Source organism: Pseudopipra pipra, chromosome 22 (assembly GCF_036250125.1).
Source record: "Pseudopipra pipra isolate bDixPip1 chromosome 22, bDixPip1.hap1, whole genome shotgun sequence".
Lineage (NCBI taxonomy): Eukaryota > Metazoa > Chordata > Aves > Passeriformes > Pipridae > Pseudopipra > Pseudopipra pipra.
In genome coordinates this window covers 2,254,911-2,268,309 of record NC_087570.1, presented here as the reverse complement: position 1 = coordinate 2,268,309, position 13,399 = coordinate 2,254,911, and the positions used below count along the sequence as shown (strand labels likewise).

Here is a 13,399-nt window from a genome sequence, read left to right as displayed (position 1 = left end):
AATTCCACGTTGCTTCTCCACCTTTCCCTCTCCTGGCTTTGGCACTGCAGAGGTTACTGCCTGGTCCTTGCAGGGCTGCTGGGAGGGATGCAGATTGCTGTGGTTGCTGCTGTCATGAACTGGATATTTCCTGACTGAGAGGAGCCAAGTCCAGGCTGAACCCGCTGAAGTCTCCTAAAGAAAATCGCCCGCTGGAAGGGAAGAGCAACAGCTTCTCTGGGGTCCACAAAGAGAGGAGCAAAGGGACACAGGAGCCTGTTTTGCTGATCTCTGCCTTTTCCTCACTCTAATTCTGCACAGTTCCTGCTTCCTAGAGCTTTGCTACTCCAAAGAAATCCTTGAAGAGCAGCTGTGTCAACATTTTGCCTGGTCAGGAGCTGAATTTTTAAGCAGATTCTCCACGGAGGCTGAGCAGTGCTCCCCAACCCTCCTCCTCCCTCACTCCCAGAGGAGTTTGGGTATCGATTCTCACAACAAGCACCATCCCTTGGCCTCCCACTGCCTCCCAGACAGCTGCCTGCCCTCACCACAAAGCCTGACCAAAGCAAACAACCCCATCCAGGCGAGGGAAAGGCACCTCCCAGCAGCTCTGCCGTGGTTTTGCAGGCTCTGCACCTGCCACCCTCACCCACAGACCAGCCCAGCAGGAGCAGAAAGGCTCCCAGAGTCGCCCTGATTTCAGAGATGAAATATTATGGCACTAGAAAATAGGTATTTCCCATCTATTTCACATATGAAACGTGGGGTCTCAGGTGGACAAGCCAAAAGGCAGCGCAAGGCTCACAAGATTCAGGTCTGCCAGGAAGTTTCCTCCTCCCCACCTCTTCCATTTTTAACATTTTGGTTTTCAGGCTGCCCTGAAAGATCTCCCAATAAATCTGAGCTGAAGACCACCAGTCAGAAAAACCGAGCAAGTGTCAGATCAGGAAGAAGGTGTGATGCCAAGAGGGACCCTCCAGCCTTTATTGCAATTTTGAGGGCCACTAACCCCGGGAAGCAGGAGTGGAAGTAGTCACTTCCCCCCCGCCTTCACAGCTATAAATACATGTATTAAAAAGGAATGCCAGGATTAATGATCTGTTGACACAAATTACAGTACAAGGCCTTATGGACAGGATTTGTCACCACTCCAGGCTTATTATCAACAACTTCTTCAGATCTTCTGTAAATACAGGACCCACAGTGCTCTGCCATGATGAAAGGAAAGGAGAAAATACCTACCCATGGGAAGGAGCAAGGATAATTCCTAGAACTGCAAAGTAGCTTGGGAATAAAGAGTACAAGAGAACAGCTGATTGACAGGTGCAGTGGCAAAGGCAGCAAGGATCCCTCAACCCCAAAAAGAGGCAGAAATAGAGCTTTGCATGGGAACAGCAAAAGGGAGAAAGGCAGGGGCTCTGCAGGTCAGGGTCAATGTTCACTGACACAATTTGTCTTCTAGTTATCTTCATTTATCTTCACTGTGATCAACTTATAACACCTAGAGGGATAAATACCCACCCACATTCACTCCCTCATCCTAAGAAAGGTCTGGAGTGGGCAGGGGGGCCCTCAGAGCTGCCTGCTGATGGAGGAGAGAGCTGTGACCCAGGACCATGGGAATTACCACAGGGAGTTTTCACTTGGTTGCAAAGCTTTGCTCATCAAAATAAATCTTTCAGCTGCAACGAACCCCATGAGCAAGCCCGAAATAACCCAACTTAGAGCAAGAGCTGTGAACCAAAGGGACAAAACTGAAACCCAACCACAATGACAGGGCTGTGGAGTGGAGCCTGTCATTACTGCAGCGATGGAACAAGCCCTGCACCTCTCAGCCCCAGCATTACCACTGCTGTTCCCCAGCCATGAACACCAAAGCCCCTGATTTGCCTTCTCTGAAGAGCACGTCCAGAATGACAGGTTGAAGTTCTGGCCAGATGTTTTTCTGCTTTGTTTGACATCACTGGAGTCCACTGTAACCACCAGCCTGAGGTGCAGCTGCGGAGGCAAACACAGGTCTGGTGTGTGAGGAGGGCAGGTCTCTGACACCCTTTGTTCTGGGGGTGTATGAAATGATATCCTGGCAATAATTAATAACACCCCCAGCACAACCAGAGGAAGGTGAAGGCCACAAAAGCTCCCCACAGTGGCAGCCACTGCGAGGGGCCGAGCTGTGCTGTGCCCAAGCACTTCTGAATCACACAGTCATGGAATCACCGAGCTTGGAAAACACTTCCAGGATCATGGAATCCAACCTGTGCCTGATGCCCACCTTGTCCCCCAGCCCAGAGCTCTGAGTGCCACGTCCAGTCCTTCCCTGGACACCTCCAGGGGTGGGGACTCCAAACCTCCCTGGGCAGCCCCTTCCAAGGCCTGACCACCCTTTCCAGGAAGAAATTCCTCCTGGTGTCCAACCCAAACCTCCCCTGGCTCAGCTCGAGGCTCCATTTTGAAGCAAAATGAAGTTTCCCAGGAACACTCCGTGGTTTTGGGGGCTGTCCTTTCCTCAACTTCTTCCTCTCTTGAATCTCCACCTGGAAAGCTCTATTTCCCTACGTGCCCAAGGCATTGGAGCATAAATTAATTAATGGGACTGTCCAGGTATGCAAGGTATGCAGTGAGCTGGAATGCTGAGAGGTTTTTGATCTGCTTAACCTGCTGAGCTGTGCAGATTGCCCAGGAGAGACCTGGCCATGCACAAAATGAGGGGTTAAACTGCAGCATCCAAGCTCTGCAAACTGCACTGACTGAAGGGATTAATGTGTTTGTGTGTTCTTCCAGCACTGCTGTCCTCACACCAGGTCACAGCCCTGTCTGCACCCTCTGCCATCAGCACCTCCAAAGCTCTGTGGTTCCTGCAGTCCAGCATCCTTGGATGGCACAATATTTAAACACCCCCTTTGGCTGGGAAGAAGCTCAGCTCCAGATTCCTGGGATTCATCTCGAAACCATTAATAGGAACCAGTTACAAAAACAGAGAAATTGCCCAGGAAACCAACACAGATTAGTTTTTTTTTTTTTTTTTTCCAGACAGAAGCTACCCAAAAAAAACACTGACCAAGGAGAAATGGGAAAACAACAAGCAGCAAAGCAAATCAGGGGTGGAAACAGAGACACAAAGAAGCACCTCACTGACACCCACAAAACAGGTGTAAATTATAGTTTTCTCTTAATATTTTTTTGGCATGAACCAAAGTGTTTAAAAAGGTAAATCTGGAAAAGTTGGTTCTCTATAAAAATAATTTTTAGTTGAAAAAAAAAAAAAGAATTAAGTAGCTCGTCACGATTGTTTCGGTTTAAATGGCTTTAAAAACTAGACAACCTAAAACTAAAGGAAGTGTTTTTCCTGGTTCCCTCACTCAGGTATGAAGGCTCTCCCTTGGTGGTAGCACACTTGTGTCTGCCCCACACAGCACAGGCAGCTTCTGGGAGGAAAAGTCTGTAGTCTAAACAGACAGGAGCAGGAGGGAGACATGGAACACAAAAGGAAATGACTCACCCAAATCCACAGAGCAGAGCAGTGGCAGGATTGGGAGCAGAGTCCAAAGCAGCTGCAGGCCAGGCTGTGGTACCTCAGACAGAACCCTGGGTTTTAACTTTGCAATGGCCTCTTGCATCCCTGTTGCCTCAGATCTTCCCAATATTCCAATTCCCCGGGGCAAACAGGAGTAATTTCTACCTGCTGCTTCTTTTCAGCACACCACAGTGACATTATCTTTTCTAACTTTTATTTCATTTAAATTATTAAGTGCTTGTCTCCCAGTCTATTCTGAGAGCCAGCAGTGTTATCAACACAAGAGGATTAAAAAAAGAAAAAAAGCAGGTATGAGCTCAAAATCACCACATGAACCATGAAGTTCCTGAGGGGATGGAAAAATATGAATTGATATGAATTGAGAAATATGAATAAGATCTGGAGTTCCCATCAATCAGAACTTCAGGAGTGGCTCTGCATCTGTTAATCTTCCCCTAAGGTTCACAGCAGCAGCCAGAAACTGTTTTGCTGGGAAACAGGGATTTTTTTTTCAGGGCCACTTGCAACTGAGTGCCCCCAAACCTTCCAGATCTATACAATGATCCCCCCAAAATTAACTTTAGAATGCCAAGTGCCTGAGACAAAAGGGTGTCCAAGCCATGACACGGGACTGAGTCACTCCCATGTGGTTCTGGAGCATCTTGGCTCTTCCAAATCCACGCTCCAGGAGACAGATCCAACTTGGTCCAACTTGGCAGATGGCAGAGAGAGCTGCAACTCAGGAGGAAATGACTGAGGGATCAAATCACCACTCTGAACTCTGCTCAGCCAGTGTGTTTGTCTCAGGAATTGTGAGAGAAAGCAGCAGCTCCGAGCTGTGACATTCCACCTGGCTGGGACTCACCCACTTTCTAAATTCCAGGGAAAAGGCAGAGCTGGGTCCCACATTTCAGCAGCTGCAGGGAAGGGGGCCTGCATTTTGCACACTCTTTCATCCCACATCTCAAGATGTGGAGGTTGATAATCCTGCAGAAGGCAGGCAGGTTCTGAGGAAGAGAAGGGAGAAGAAACTGGATCAAGGGCCACTGAAAAACAGTGCCCAGAACTCCTGCAGCACTGACCAGCATTCCAAATCCATGCCCCTCGAGCAGGCTGGCCAGGAGCACAGCACAACCTCTCACTCCTAGGCAGCACTAGGTCAGGTTTGTCTAACCTGGGAAAAGCCACGAGCACCCAGAGCTGCTTATTTCTGTGAGGGACAACAAAGCTCTGGGAGTGCTCAGGAGCAGACACACTCAGAGAGCTGCATTTTGTGTCCCCTTCCTGACCACCAGCACCGTGCCCCAAACCACATCTTTTGGTCTCTGTGCACATGGGAACAGTGCTCTGGCACGAGGAGCTTGGGAAGGGAACCTCCATCCCTCACACAAATTGCAGCCCATCCGTTGCACCCGCCCAAAATAATTAAGCAGTGGCATTCCGGGCACACCAGCTTATTTTGAGATCAGAAATGACTGGGAAAGAGTGGAAAAATTAATAGGTTGGCTCTGAGAAGGGTGCTCAAAGGGTGCTCCCTGAGTTCTGTGACTTACCTCAGGTTTGCAGGCCATTTCATTTAAAATAAAAATACTTTGGGTGAAAGGAGCTTGCCCTCCATAATACAATCTAATCCTAATTTAGACACACAAATATGGAGCCTGGCCAGCTTTTGAGGGTAGTCTGTGTGAACACTGTATTTGCTCAGGATCAGTCCAGGAGAACTCTGGCAACCATCACTAGCTAAAAAAAAAACCCCAGGGTGCTGCTGGCTTTGCCTCCCTTAGAAATCAAACTCCCACTCCACAGGAGAGCAGCCTGATGACACCACAGATAGAAATGCATGTCCCTCCATCAGGACAAAGTGGAAATGTTCAGGTGACTTTATCCTGGCAGCCCTGCTCCAGAGGGAGCTCTTCCTGCACTGAAAACCACATGTGGGTATTTTTGTTTCTGCTCCCCAGCTCTATAATTAAACAAACACTCCAGGAGAAGGTGTTGTGCCCAGATATTGTTATTTTCCTCTCACTTTTTTTTCCACAGCAGCAGGTTTTTGCATAAATTACTCCTGGGAGGAAGCCTTTCCTGCCTGGGCTTTCCCCAAGGGATGATGTTATCAGAAAGCAGGACACTGTTTATCTGCCTTCCATGGCCTACACGAGCCTACAGGATGCCAACAGCAACACCCTCCCACCCCAGAGGGACAGGGAACCCTCAGGGGATGCCCACTCAGACCTGGGACAGCAGCAGGACAGATGCTGCCCAGCTGGAACCCGAGGGGGTGAGCGGTCAGGGGAGCCCGAGCAGGCTCAGCCCAGGGGAGCAGGCACATCTTTTGCCCTCGGGATGTACCTGCTGCTGCTGCTGCTGGTGCTGGGCAGGGTCCAGCTGGCTGCCCCTCCAGGGACTGGCTCCCTCCGTGCTGACAGCAGGGAAAAGCCCTGGCCAGGGAGGGATCATGGGCTCTGACTCAGGAGCAGCCGGGCAGTGGGGCTGGTGAGTCACTGCTGCTGCTCACACACACTCCTTCGCTGACTAAAACTCTTTGCAGCCTCTTCTACCTCTTTCTTCTTATCCTTCAGCTTTAACCAGTTCCTCACTGGCTTGTGATAAAGCTCAGCCAGAAGTTTCTCACCGTGAACTGCTGATTCCCTTAAACCAAACCTCTCAAATCCCAAGCTGTTGGGTTTTTTTACCTGCTGTGGCATTTCTTTGCTCAGGACTCCACATCTTTGCCTCAACACCAGTCACTCTGCAAGTGGAAGAGGGACTCCGAGGTGCTCCAGCTGCTGAGAGGCTTCCAGGAGTGGTTTTTTCCAGACCTGGACACACCAAAGGCAATGACAGTCCCTCTGCCTGAGCAGCACCGAGCCTTGATTACTGAACAAGTGAAAAATCTCACTTCAGAACCAGTATTTCACATGATTCTTCTACTTCCAACTAAATTTTAGCCACTTCCATTTAGCCCTGTTTCCATTTCCTAAGGAAACAAGGCATCTACAGTTATGTGGCCCCACTGCCCATCCAACCTCCTCCTTCTTCCCATTATTTTGAACCACAACAGAAAATTTCAGCTGCATTCAAGGGGACAAGTCTCAGATTTACAGCTCTTAGTGCCCAGGCAGGGAGCAAGACTAAAAAAATTCCCTAAATCAGGGAACTGACGCAAAAGTGACGTATCACATGGTTTCCTTAAATCCCCTGGCTCACAGAACTCCTTGTTGCAGTTTTGTCCCTGTGTTTTATAGGGGAAAGTCAGGCAAGAATGGATCCTTCCACAAGAAAGCCAGCACACTGTTGTTTGCTCAAAGCCAGCTCAGATGTCTGCAGGAGCTACAGCTATTGATATTTATTTATTTAGAAATCAGTAGGAAAAACAAACCCCACTTTTCCAACCCGCAGCGCTCCAGGTGAAGGACTGAGTGCTGTTATTTTTGGAAGAGGAACCCATCAGGCTCAGCCCAAATGAACCCAAACCAGGATGTTTTCCCAGTCAGGACAGAAATGCCAACAGCAGAACACGACTGGTGAAAAGAAAAGATGTCATTTTAAGTTATCCACAGGTGCTGTCTGTGAGATCAGCCAGTGGAAACAAGCCTGGTTTGTTAAATTTGGAACCCCTGGAGCAGGGATCAGACCCACTGAAGCAGAGCTGCCTTCAGAATTTGAGAAGGACCCAGAGCTATTAAAGCCAACAAGCACACACCAATATTTTGACAGTTTTTCCTATGAAAGTGTCCCATTTAACACAAGCATGAGCTCACCAGAGTAAAGGTAGCCACTGTTCCTACTCAGGAATTATTAGGCAATGATAGTCAGGTCCTGTTAATCCCCTAAAAGGTGTTTTGTACACCAGATGCTCATAAGCTTTCCCTGACAGGGGTTACTCACTTCTTTTTAAGACTGGTCTTGAGTTTGCTAATGGAAGAAAGAGCAGTTCCCACAGTATAGACATGGAAAGAACTTGGGCTTCCAGTGCCAGAGTTTTGCTGTGCAGAGAAGTGCTCCTCTCCCTCTGTTATTAAAACAAAAAAAATCCAAACCAAAACCAAACAATCAAACAAAAAATCAAACACCCTACACACACGCACAATACAAAAACAAACAAAGAAAAAAACCCCTGACCCCCAACAAACAATAAACCCAAACAAACAATAAACCCAAACAGAACTCCAACACTGCTTTGCAGGGCAAGCACAAGAGTCCCAAACAAAAGGAACATCCTTTTGTGCTTTAAACAGGCACCAGTTGCTTTTAACCAAGACCAGTAGCCTGCTGGACTTCCCCTTTTTCCATGCCAAACTCCAGAGTTGAACAGAATTCATTTGAAGTGACCCAAAACCACAGGAGATATTACCAAGGAGGCTGTTCCTGTGAATTAAAGCAAAGGCTAAAATCTTTTCCACAGACCCCCAGACCATGAGGAGTTATGGTTAACTTGGGCATGAAGAGTTGAATTAATTGCTAAGATGATGCAATTTATACACACTTCAAATGTTTCTACTTTCCACCCATTTGGGCTTCAATCCTTGTTGCCAAGTGACCAACTTTCCTGGCTTCTTGATCTGCCCTGCAATAAAAAGGGTGCTCCCTTTATAAAAAGGTAATTGAAGTTAATTTTCTACTTCCCACCAGTATCATAAATCCCCTCCTTCTGCATCATTTCTAAAAATCCCTTGTCATTGCAAACACCTCAGCTCTGTGAGCACTAAACAACCATCTAACTATGGAAAGCACTGGCAGCTGATCCAGGCTTTTCCACCCCTGTGCCAAGCAAGCCTATCTTGGATTGTGTTAACACAATAGTTGAGGAAAAAGCTGCAGGAAGCAGTTCTTTTGCATTGCTTCCTTTCCCATATACAGCCAGGCCTGATCCTCAGCTGTAAGTTATTCTGCATCCATTTGTGTGGCTGAAAGAACTGTTATTTTATGTCCAGAAGCCTCTAAAACACTTCAAGAACCACACTGATGTAACTGAACACCACGTTTTCTAGAGAAGACTCCTAAAAATGCATTTAATTCTTAACCTACTGGGAAACACAGCAATCCAGGCCAAGGAGACACCCAAAATTTCATTTGCCAGGAAGCATTATTTGCCAGCATTAGAAAGAAATGGGTGTTCCTGCCACATCCAGCCATCAGCCACTGCCACCACAGTGCTGGGCTCCCACTTTTCCAAAAGGCAGAACACTCTCTGAGCCTGCAATGGGATGGTTTTTGGCTAAAAGAAACAAAATTCAGAATTTTAGGCCCTTCCAAGTCAGCTGACTTCCTCTTTTAGAGCCAAATCACTTCAGCACAAACCTGATCACTGTGAGAAAAACTATTAAACTGAAATGTTCTCAGCCGAGCTCACTGTCTGATTTGAAGTGCACGCAACCCAAAAATTAAGGGTACAAGCATGAGAGAAAAACTGGGTTTCTATACCAATTTTGAGGACCTTTCCAGACTAATGACTGACACAAAATCACCATCCCACTGGTTATCTCCAATCTCTGGAATAAAGAGTGTAGATTTGTCTCATCAACCTCCTGCTTCCAACCATTTCCTCTCGGGACAGCAAAATAAGGAGAAGAAAGAGAAATCTTCCAAGTCTTAAATATTTTGGGAATTGTAACAGTCAAACCTTTCCTGTTTTTTTTTTTTTTGTTATCACAGCTACACATGCACATACACATTTGCTTGGTGTGCAGATATTTTGGAGAGGAAGAGCAGCTCACAGCAAAGCTTTGTGAACAGGATGTCCTGGACTCGTGCTCCCTCTGCAGAAAAATTCAGTGCAGCTTTCATCTGTCTGATCCTGTTCAGCAAAGTGAGGGAGTTTCAAATTGCATCCTGTGCTCAGGAACATTAAAGCAGAATAAAGGGGAATGCATTTTCAGGGCAGCTTCCCCGGGCACTGCACAATGACCAGCCCAAAAGAGCTGATTTTTCTTCCCTCCTCTCTCAGAGGTCAGTTCACCCCAGGAATGCAGACAGGGAAAAGTTAAATCACACTGAACCACCCAGAACTGCCTCAAACACAGAAACCAAAAGCAGAACCCAAACCAGAGCCCAGATATAAAGTCCTCTGTCAGGGTTTATTTTAGATACCTGTATTTTTTCACAGCTTTTGTGACTCTCTTCAGCCATGCAAAACCAGGTGATTATTACCAGGGTTGTCTCAGGCACAAAAGTTTTTGTAGTTAACGAATAATTAGCTCTGAGCTTTTATTGATACCAAGACCTGGATGTTCTGTGTGACAGGGGTTAATCAAAGGAAAAAAAAATAACAGTTTTTTATTAGCACAAAATAGAGCACAAATGTGCCTTTAAGGTTGTCCATGCAATGCCTAAGGCACATGCACACCAAGGCTTCAGATAAAGCTTTTGCAGATACAGACACATCCTATGGAATTCTGATCCAACCCCTATCTCCCCAGAATTCTTAGAAAACACCAGCCTTTCTGAAATAAGGCTATGAGGGAATGCTGTTTTGACCCCTTCCAAATGCTTGTGTCATATATACAATCAAGAAGGATCCTTCCACTGCTCCCATCTCCCACAGCTGATTGTTCTTATGCTGTAATTAATCAAACAGGAATTCCAGAAATTCAGCTGCAGCCCCAGGACACCTTTGCTCAGACAAAGAGCACAGAGCAGCACCAAACCACCACACAAAGAGCTCACACCACTCCTCTGGGGAGGAAAAGCAGATTCCCATCAGGTCTGTGCTTGGAAAACTCCTTCCTGCTCATTTCATCACGTTCAGAGAAAGGGTAAATGTCATCCAGGTACTGCAATATTTTTTTTTTTAATTACAATTACAGGTCAAAACTCATGACAGGTGGGGTTTTATCGCTTTGAACTCCTCAGGAATATCTTGGGTGTTTGCCAGCCTGCAGGAGGGCCTTTCAAACCAGCCCTTTTCCAGATGCGCTCCAAATCCTTCTCGAATTTTATCTAAAACAGAAAAAAAAAAGAAGAAAAAAAAGGTAACACAGCCCAGAAGCAACACCTGAATATTCATTCACAGCCACTGCCCACAGGACAATCTGAGTGTAACACACACAAAGGAAACAAAAGCAGCTTGTTTTAAGTGACAAAATATTTAACCTTGCTGCAGAAAATACGTTATTAGACAATAAAATGCACAAGGATCGTGGTAGCATTATTTTAAAAGCCTTGTGCAAGAAGAAGTGAGAAGATGGACAATGAAATGGGAAGAAAATTAAGAGGATTTTCTCATAATTAAGTGTTCAACACTGCCTCCTACAAATCTGAAGACATGGAATTACAATTAACCCCAATTTGCATCCAGGCAAGGTGAGAATTAGCAGAGAATGAAGTATCACAGCAAACCCTACTGAAAGGCAGTGCTGAATGAGAACATCCATAGTTTGAACAGAGGCCCATGTCTTCCCCCACCCCTCCTATTAATGGAAGAAAAAGGCTTCTCTATAGGATAAAACAACAGGAAGCACCTGAGGATGTTGGCAAGACAGGAGAGAAATTAAGATTAAACCAATCTCCCTGATACAACACAGACACATCTTTCACACAAACAACACAATTCTTCTTCCATCAGCCACATGTTTTTGTAATTTACTGTCATGGAAGAAAAATTTCATTTATTACCTATGTCACAATCCCAGAATCATTAAGGTTAGAAAAGATCTTCAGGATCATCAAGTCCACCCTGTGCCCCATCCCCAGCTTGTCCCCCAGCCCAGAGCTCTGAGTGCCACATCGAGGTGTTCCTTGGACACCTCCAGGGGTGGGGACTCCACCACCTCCCTGGGCAGCCCCTTCCAGTGCCTGACCACCCTTTCCAGGAAGAAATTCCTCCTGATGTCCAACCTGAACCTTCCCTGGCACAGCTCGGGGCTAAACACTGAATTTAAGGCTCTCCAAGCTGCTGCTTTAAAACAATCCCACTTAAAAACATCCCCCAACACCCGAACAGGGGCCGTTTTGAGGAGTGGCCACGTTCGCTCCGGGGAATTCCCCCTTCCCTGAGCTCACCTGACGCCTCTTCTTGCGCCCCTCCTTTATCCTCCTGCGGATGAACTTCCTCCTCTTGAGCAGCTTCTTGTACTTGTGGCGGTTCATCTTCCTCCTGCGGATCTTGAGGACGTTCTTGCACTGCACTGTCCCCCCGGGGGCTCCCCCTCCTTCCCCCACAGCGGGCGGGGGGCACTCGGACCCCTGGGGGGGCTCATGGCCCACCTCCTCCTCAGCTCCCTCTGCTTCGGGAAGGGAATATCTTACTGACAGCCAGCTCTCCAAGGGGCTGATGGAGAGTTTCCTGGGAATCAGGATCTCCTCCAGCTCAGGGTCCAGGGTGTGCCACTGCTGGGGCTGGGCCCCGCTCGTGTTGGGGGGCTGGGTGCTGTAGTGGGCGGACGTGGAGCGGCAGCAAAGGAAGGAAGACACGGACCTGGGCAAAAGGTGGCCTTCAGGAGAAAAGAATTTCGTTTAGAAGGCAGAATTTTCATGAGAAAAGCTCTGCCCAGCTCTCAAACCACCAGGCAGCTCTGGCCAGAGCACTGTGACAGAGAAAAAGCCTTACAGAAACTGTACTGTCATCACAAAAGCAAGGAAGTCTTTCTAAATTTTAATTACGCTGCTATAATGCCATCTGCTAAAAATGCACTGTACTTTACTGTGTGAACTGCCCAAGTCACCCAGGTAGAGCAGGGTGGAGGTTCTCCTTCACTGAGCAGACCTGGTCTAGTGGAAGGTGTCCCTGCCCACAGCAGGGGGTTAGAACTGGATGATTTTTAAGGTCCCTTCCCACCCAAACCCTTCCCTGATACCATGAAGTGCAATTTGGAACGGCAAGGAACTGTTTGCTGTGTCAAACCTGTGCTTTGCTAAGGAATCTCCTCTTTGGCTTAGAAGAGGTGAAGTCAGAGCTACTCAATCCTGACATAACAGATCTGAGAGGTAATAGCACTCAGCAACCACTGACTCAACAACAGCCTCCTCACTCCTGCTCATTGCTTCCCGGAAAAGAAATTTCTGAGAGACAAATTACCCCAGGAAAAAAACCCAAATAAATAAACAAATAAGGTCCCACAGCACCAGTTTACCTGCAATTCTCGAAGCCTTCAGTAACTGGGAACTCAGCTGTGATATTAACATTTTGTTTCACTTTGTTGACTGGCAGAGCCAGCAATGACTGTTAAAATAAGAACATTTATTTACGGAGGCAAACATGCATTTTACAAAAAAACCTTCTCTATTTAACCCCGACCCCCCCAAAAAGACTGGCTGAGACGCCCTAAACACCCTCCTCGTTTTACCACATCAGTCTGCCGGGCTGTGCTGTGGGGGCAAAGCACAGGGAGTAGCCGAGCCGCGGAAGTGATTAATTAATAAAGCTTGGGCAGCTTTAGCTTTAAAAACACGGCAGCCGAGTCTCCCCGGCACAGCGCTGTTCCCCCTTCAGGCCGGCAGGAGCAGCCGCTCGGCCCTAACGATGGGCCGGAACCGACGGGCTGCCCCCGCTCCCCGCAGCCCTCCCAACGCTCCCCGCCGCCGCCCCGAGCCCCGACACGGCCCGCAGGGAACCCGCATGGAACCCGCATGGAACCCACCGGCCCTCCCTCCCTCCCTCCCTTCCTCCCCGGCCCCGCCGCCATCACCCGCCATCACACACCGGCCCCGCCGCCGGAACTTCCGGGGGCACCGGCGGCGCCCTCTGGGGGTGGCCGCGGGATAGCACCGCACGGTCCGGGACGGCCTTTTATAGTCGGTCCATCACGGCCCTTCGTGGTTCTTCATGGTCCACCACAGCCCCTCACGGTCCCAGTCTCTGCCCTTCATAATCACGATCCTTCACGGTTACGGTCCCTCACGGGCCTGTCATGGTCCTTCATGGCCCCTCACGGACCTTTATGGTCCCTCATGGTCCTTCACGGTCCT

The 13,399-nt window shown here is 48.0% G+C and overlaps 1 protein-coding gene across 3 annotated transcripts; it reads right to left on the bottom strand.

Moving 5' to 3' along the window:
- Positions 1 to 9,551: 9,551 nt before the first annotated feature.
- AURKAIP1 (aurora kinase A interacting protein 1) lies at positions 9,552 to 13,181 on the bottom strand. Of its 3 annotated transcripts, none has more exons than XM_064678426.1 (4): positions 13,134 to 13,181; positions 12,565 to 12,653; positions 11,495 to 11,925; positions 9,552 to 10,432 (listed from the first exon to the last, which is right to left on the bottom strand). In XM_064678426.1, exons 2-4 carry the CDS (start codon positions 12,614 to 12,616, stop codon positions 10,325 to 10,327), a joined length of 591 nt encoding a protein of 196 aa, XP_064534496.1. In that variant the 5' UTR covers positions 12,617 to 12,653; positions 13,134 to 13,181; the 3' UTR covers positions 9,552 to 10,324. The 3 variants fall into 3 exon arrangements, with proteins under 3 accessions (XP_064534496.1, XP_064534495.1, XP_064534497.1); XM_064678425.1 differs by having other exon boundaries at positions 13,120 to 13,156; XM_064678427.1 differs by lacking the exon at positions 13,134 to 13,181 and adding an exon at positions 12,778 to 13,015.
- Positions 13,182 to 13,399: the final 218 nt, after the last annotated feature.

Excerpts from the sequence above, each read along its gene's own strand:
- AURKAIP1 (XM_064678426.1), bottom strand. The coding sequence starts at position 12,616 with ATGTTAATATCACAGCTGAGTTCCCAGTTACTGAAGGCTTCGAGAATT. Across the intron at positions 11,926-12,564 it reads GAAGGCTTCGAGAATTGCAG|GCCACCTTTTGCCCAGGTCC; the intron begins GTAAACTGGTGC and ends TTTCTCCTGAAG. Across the intron at positions 10,433-11,494 it reads GGCGCAAGAAGAGGCGTCAG|ATAAAATTCGAGAAGGATTT; the intron begins GTGAGCTCAGGG and ends TTTCTGTTTTAG.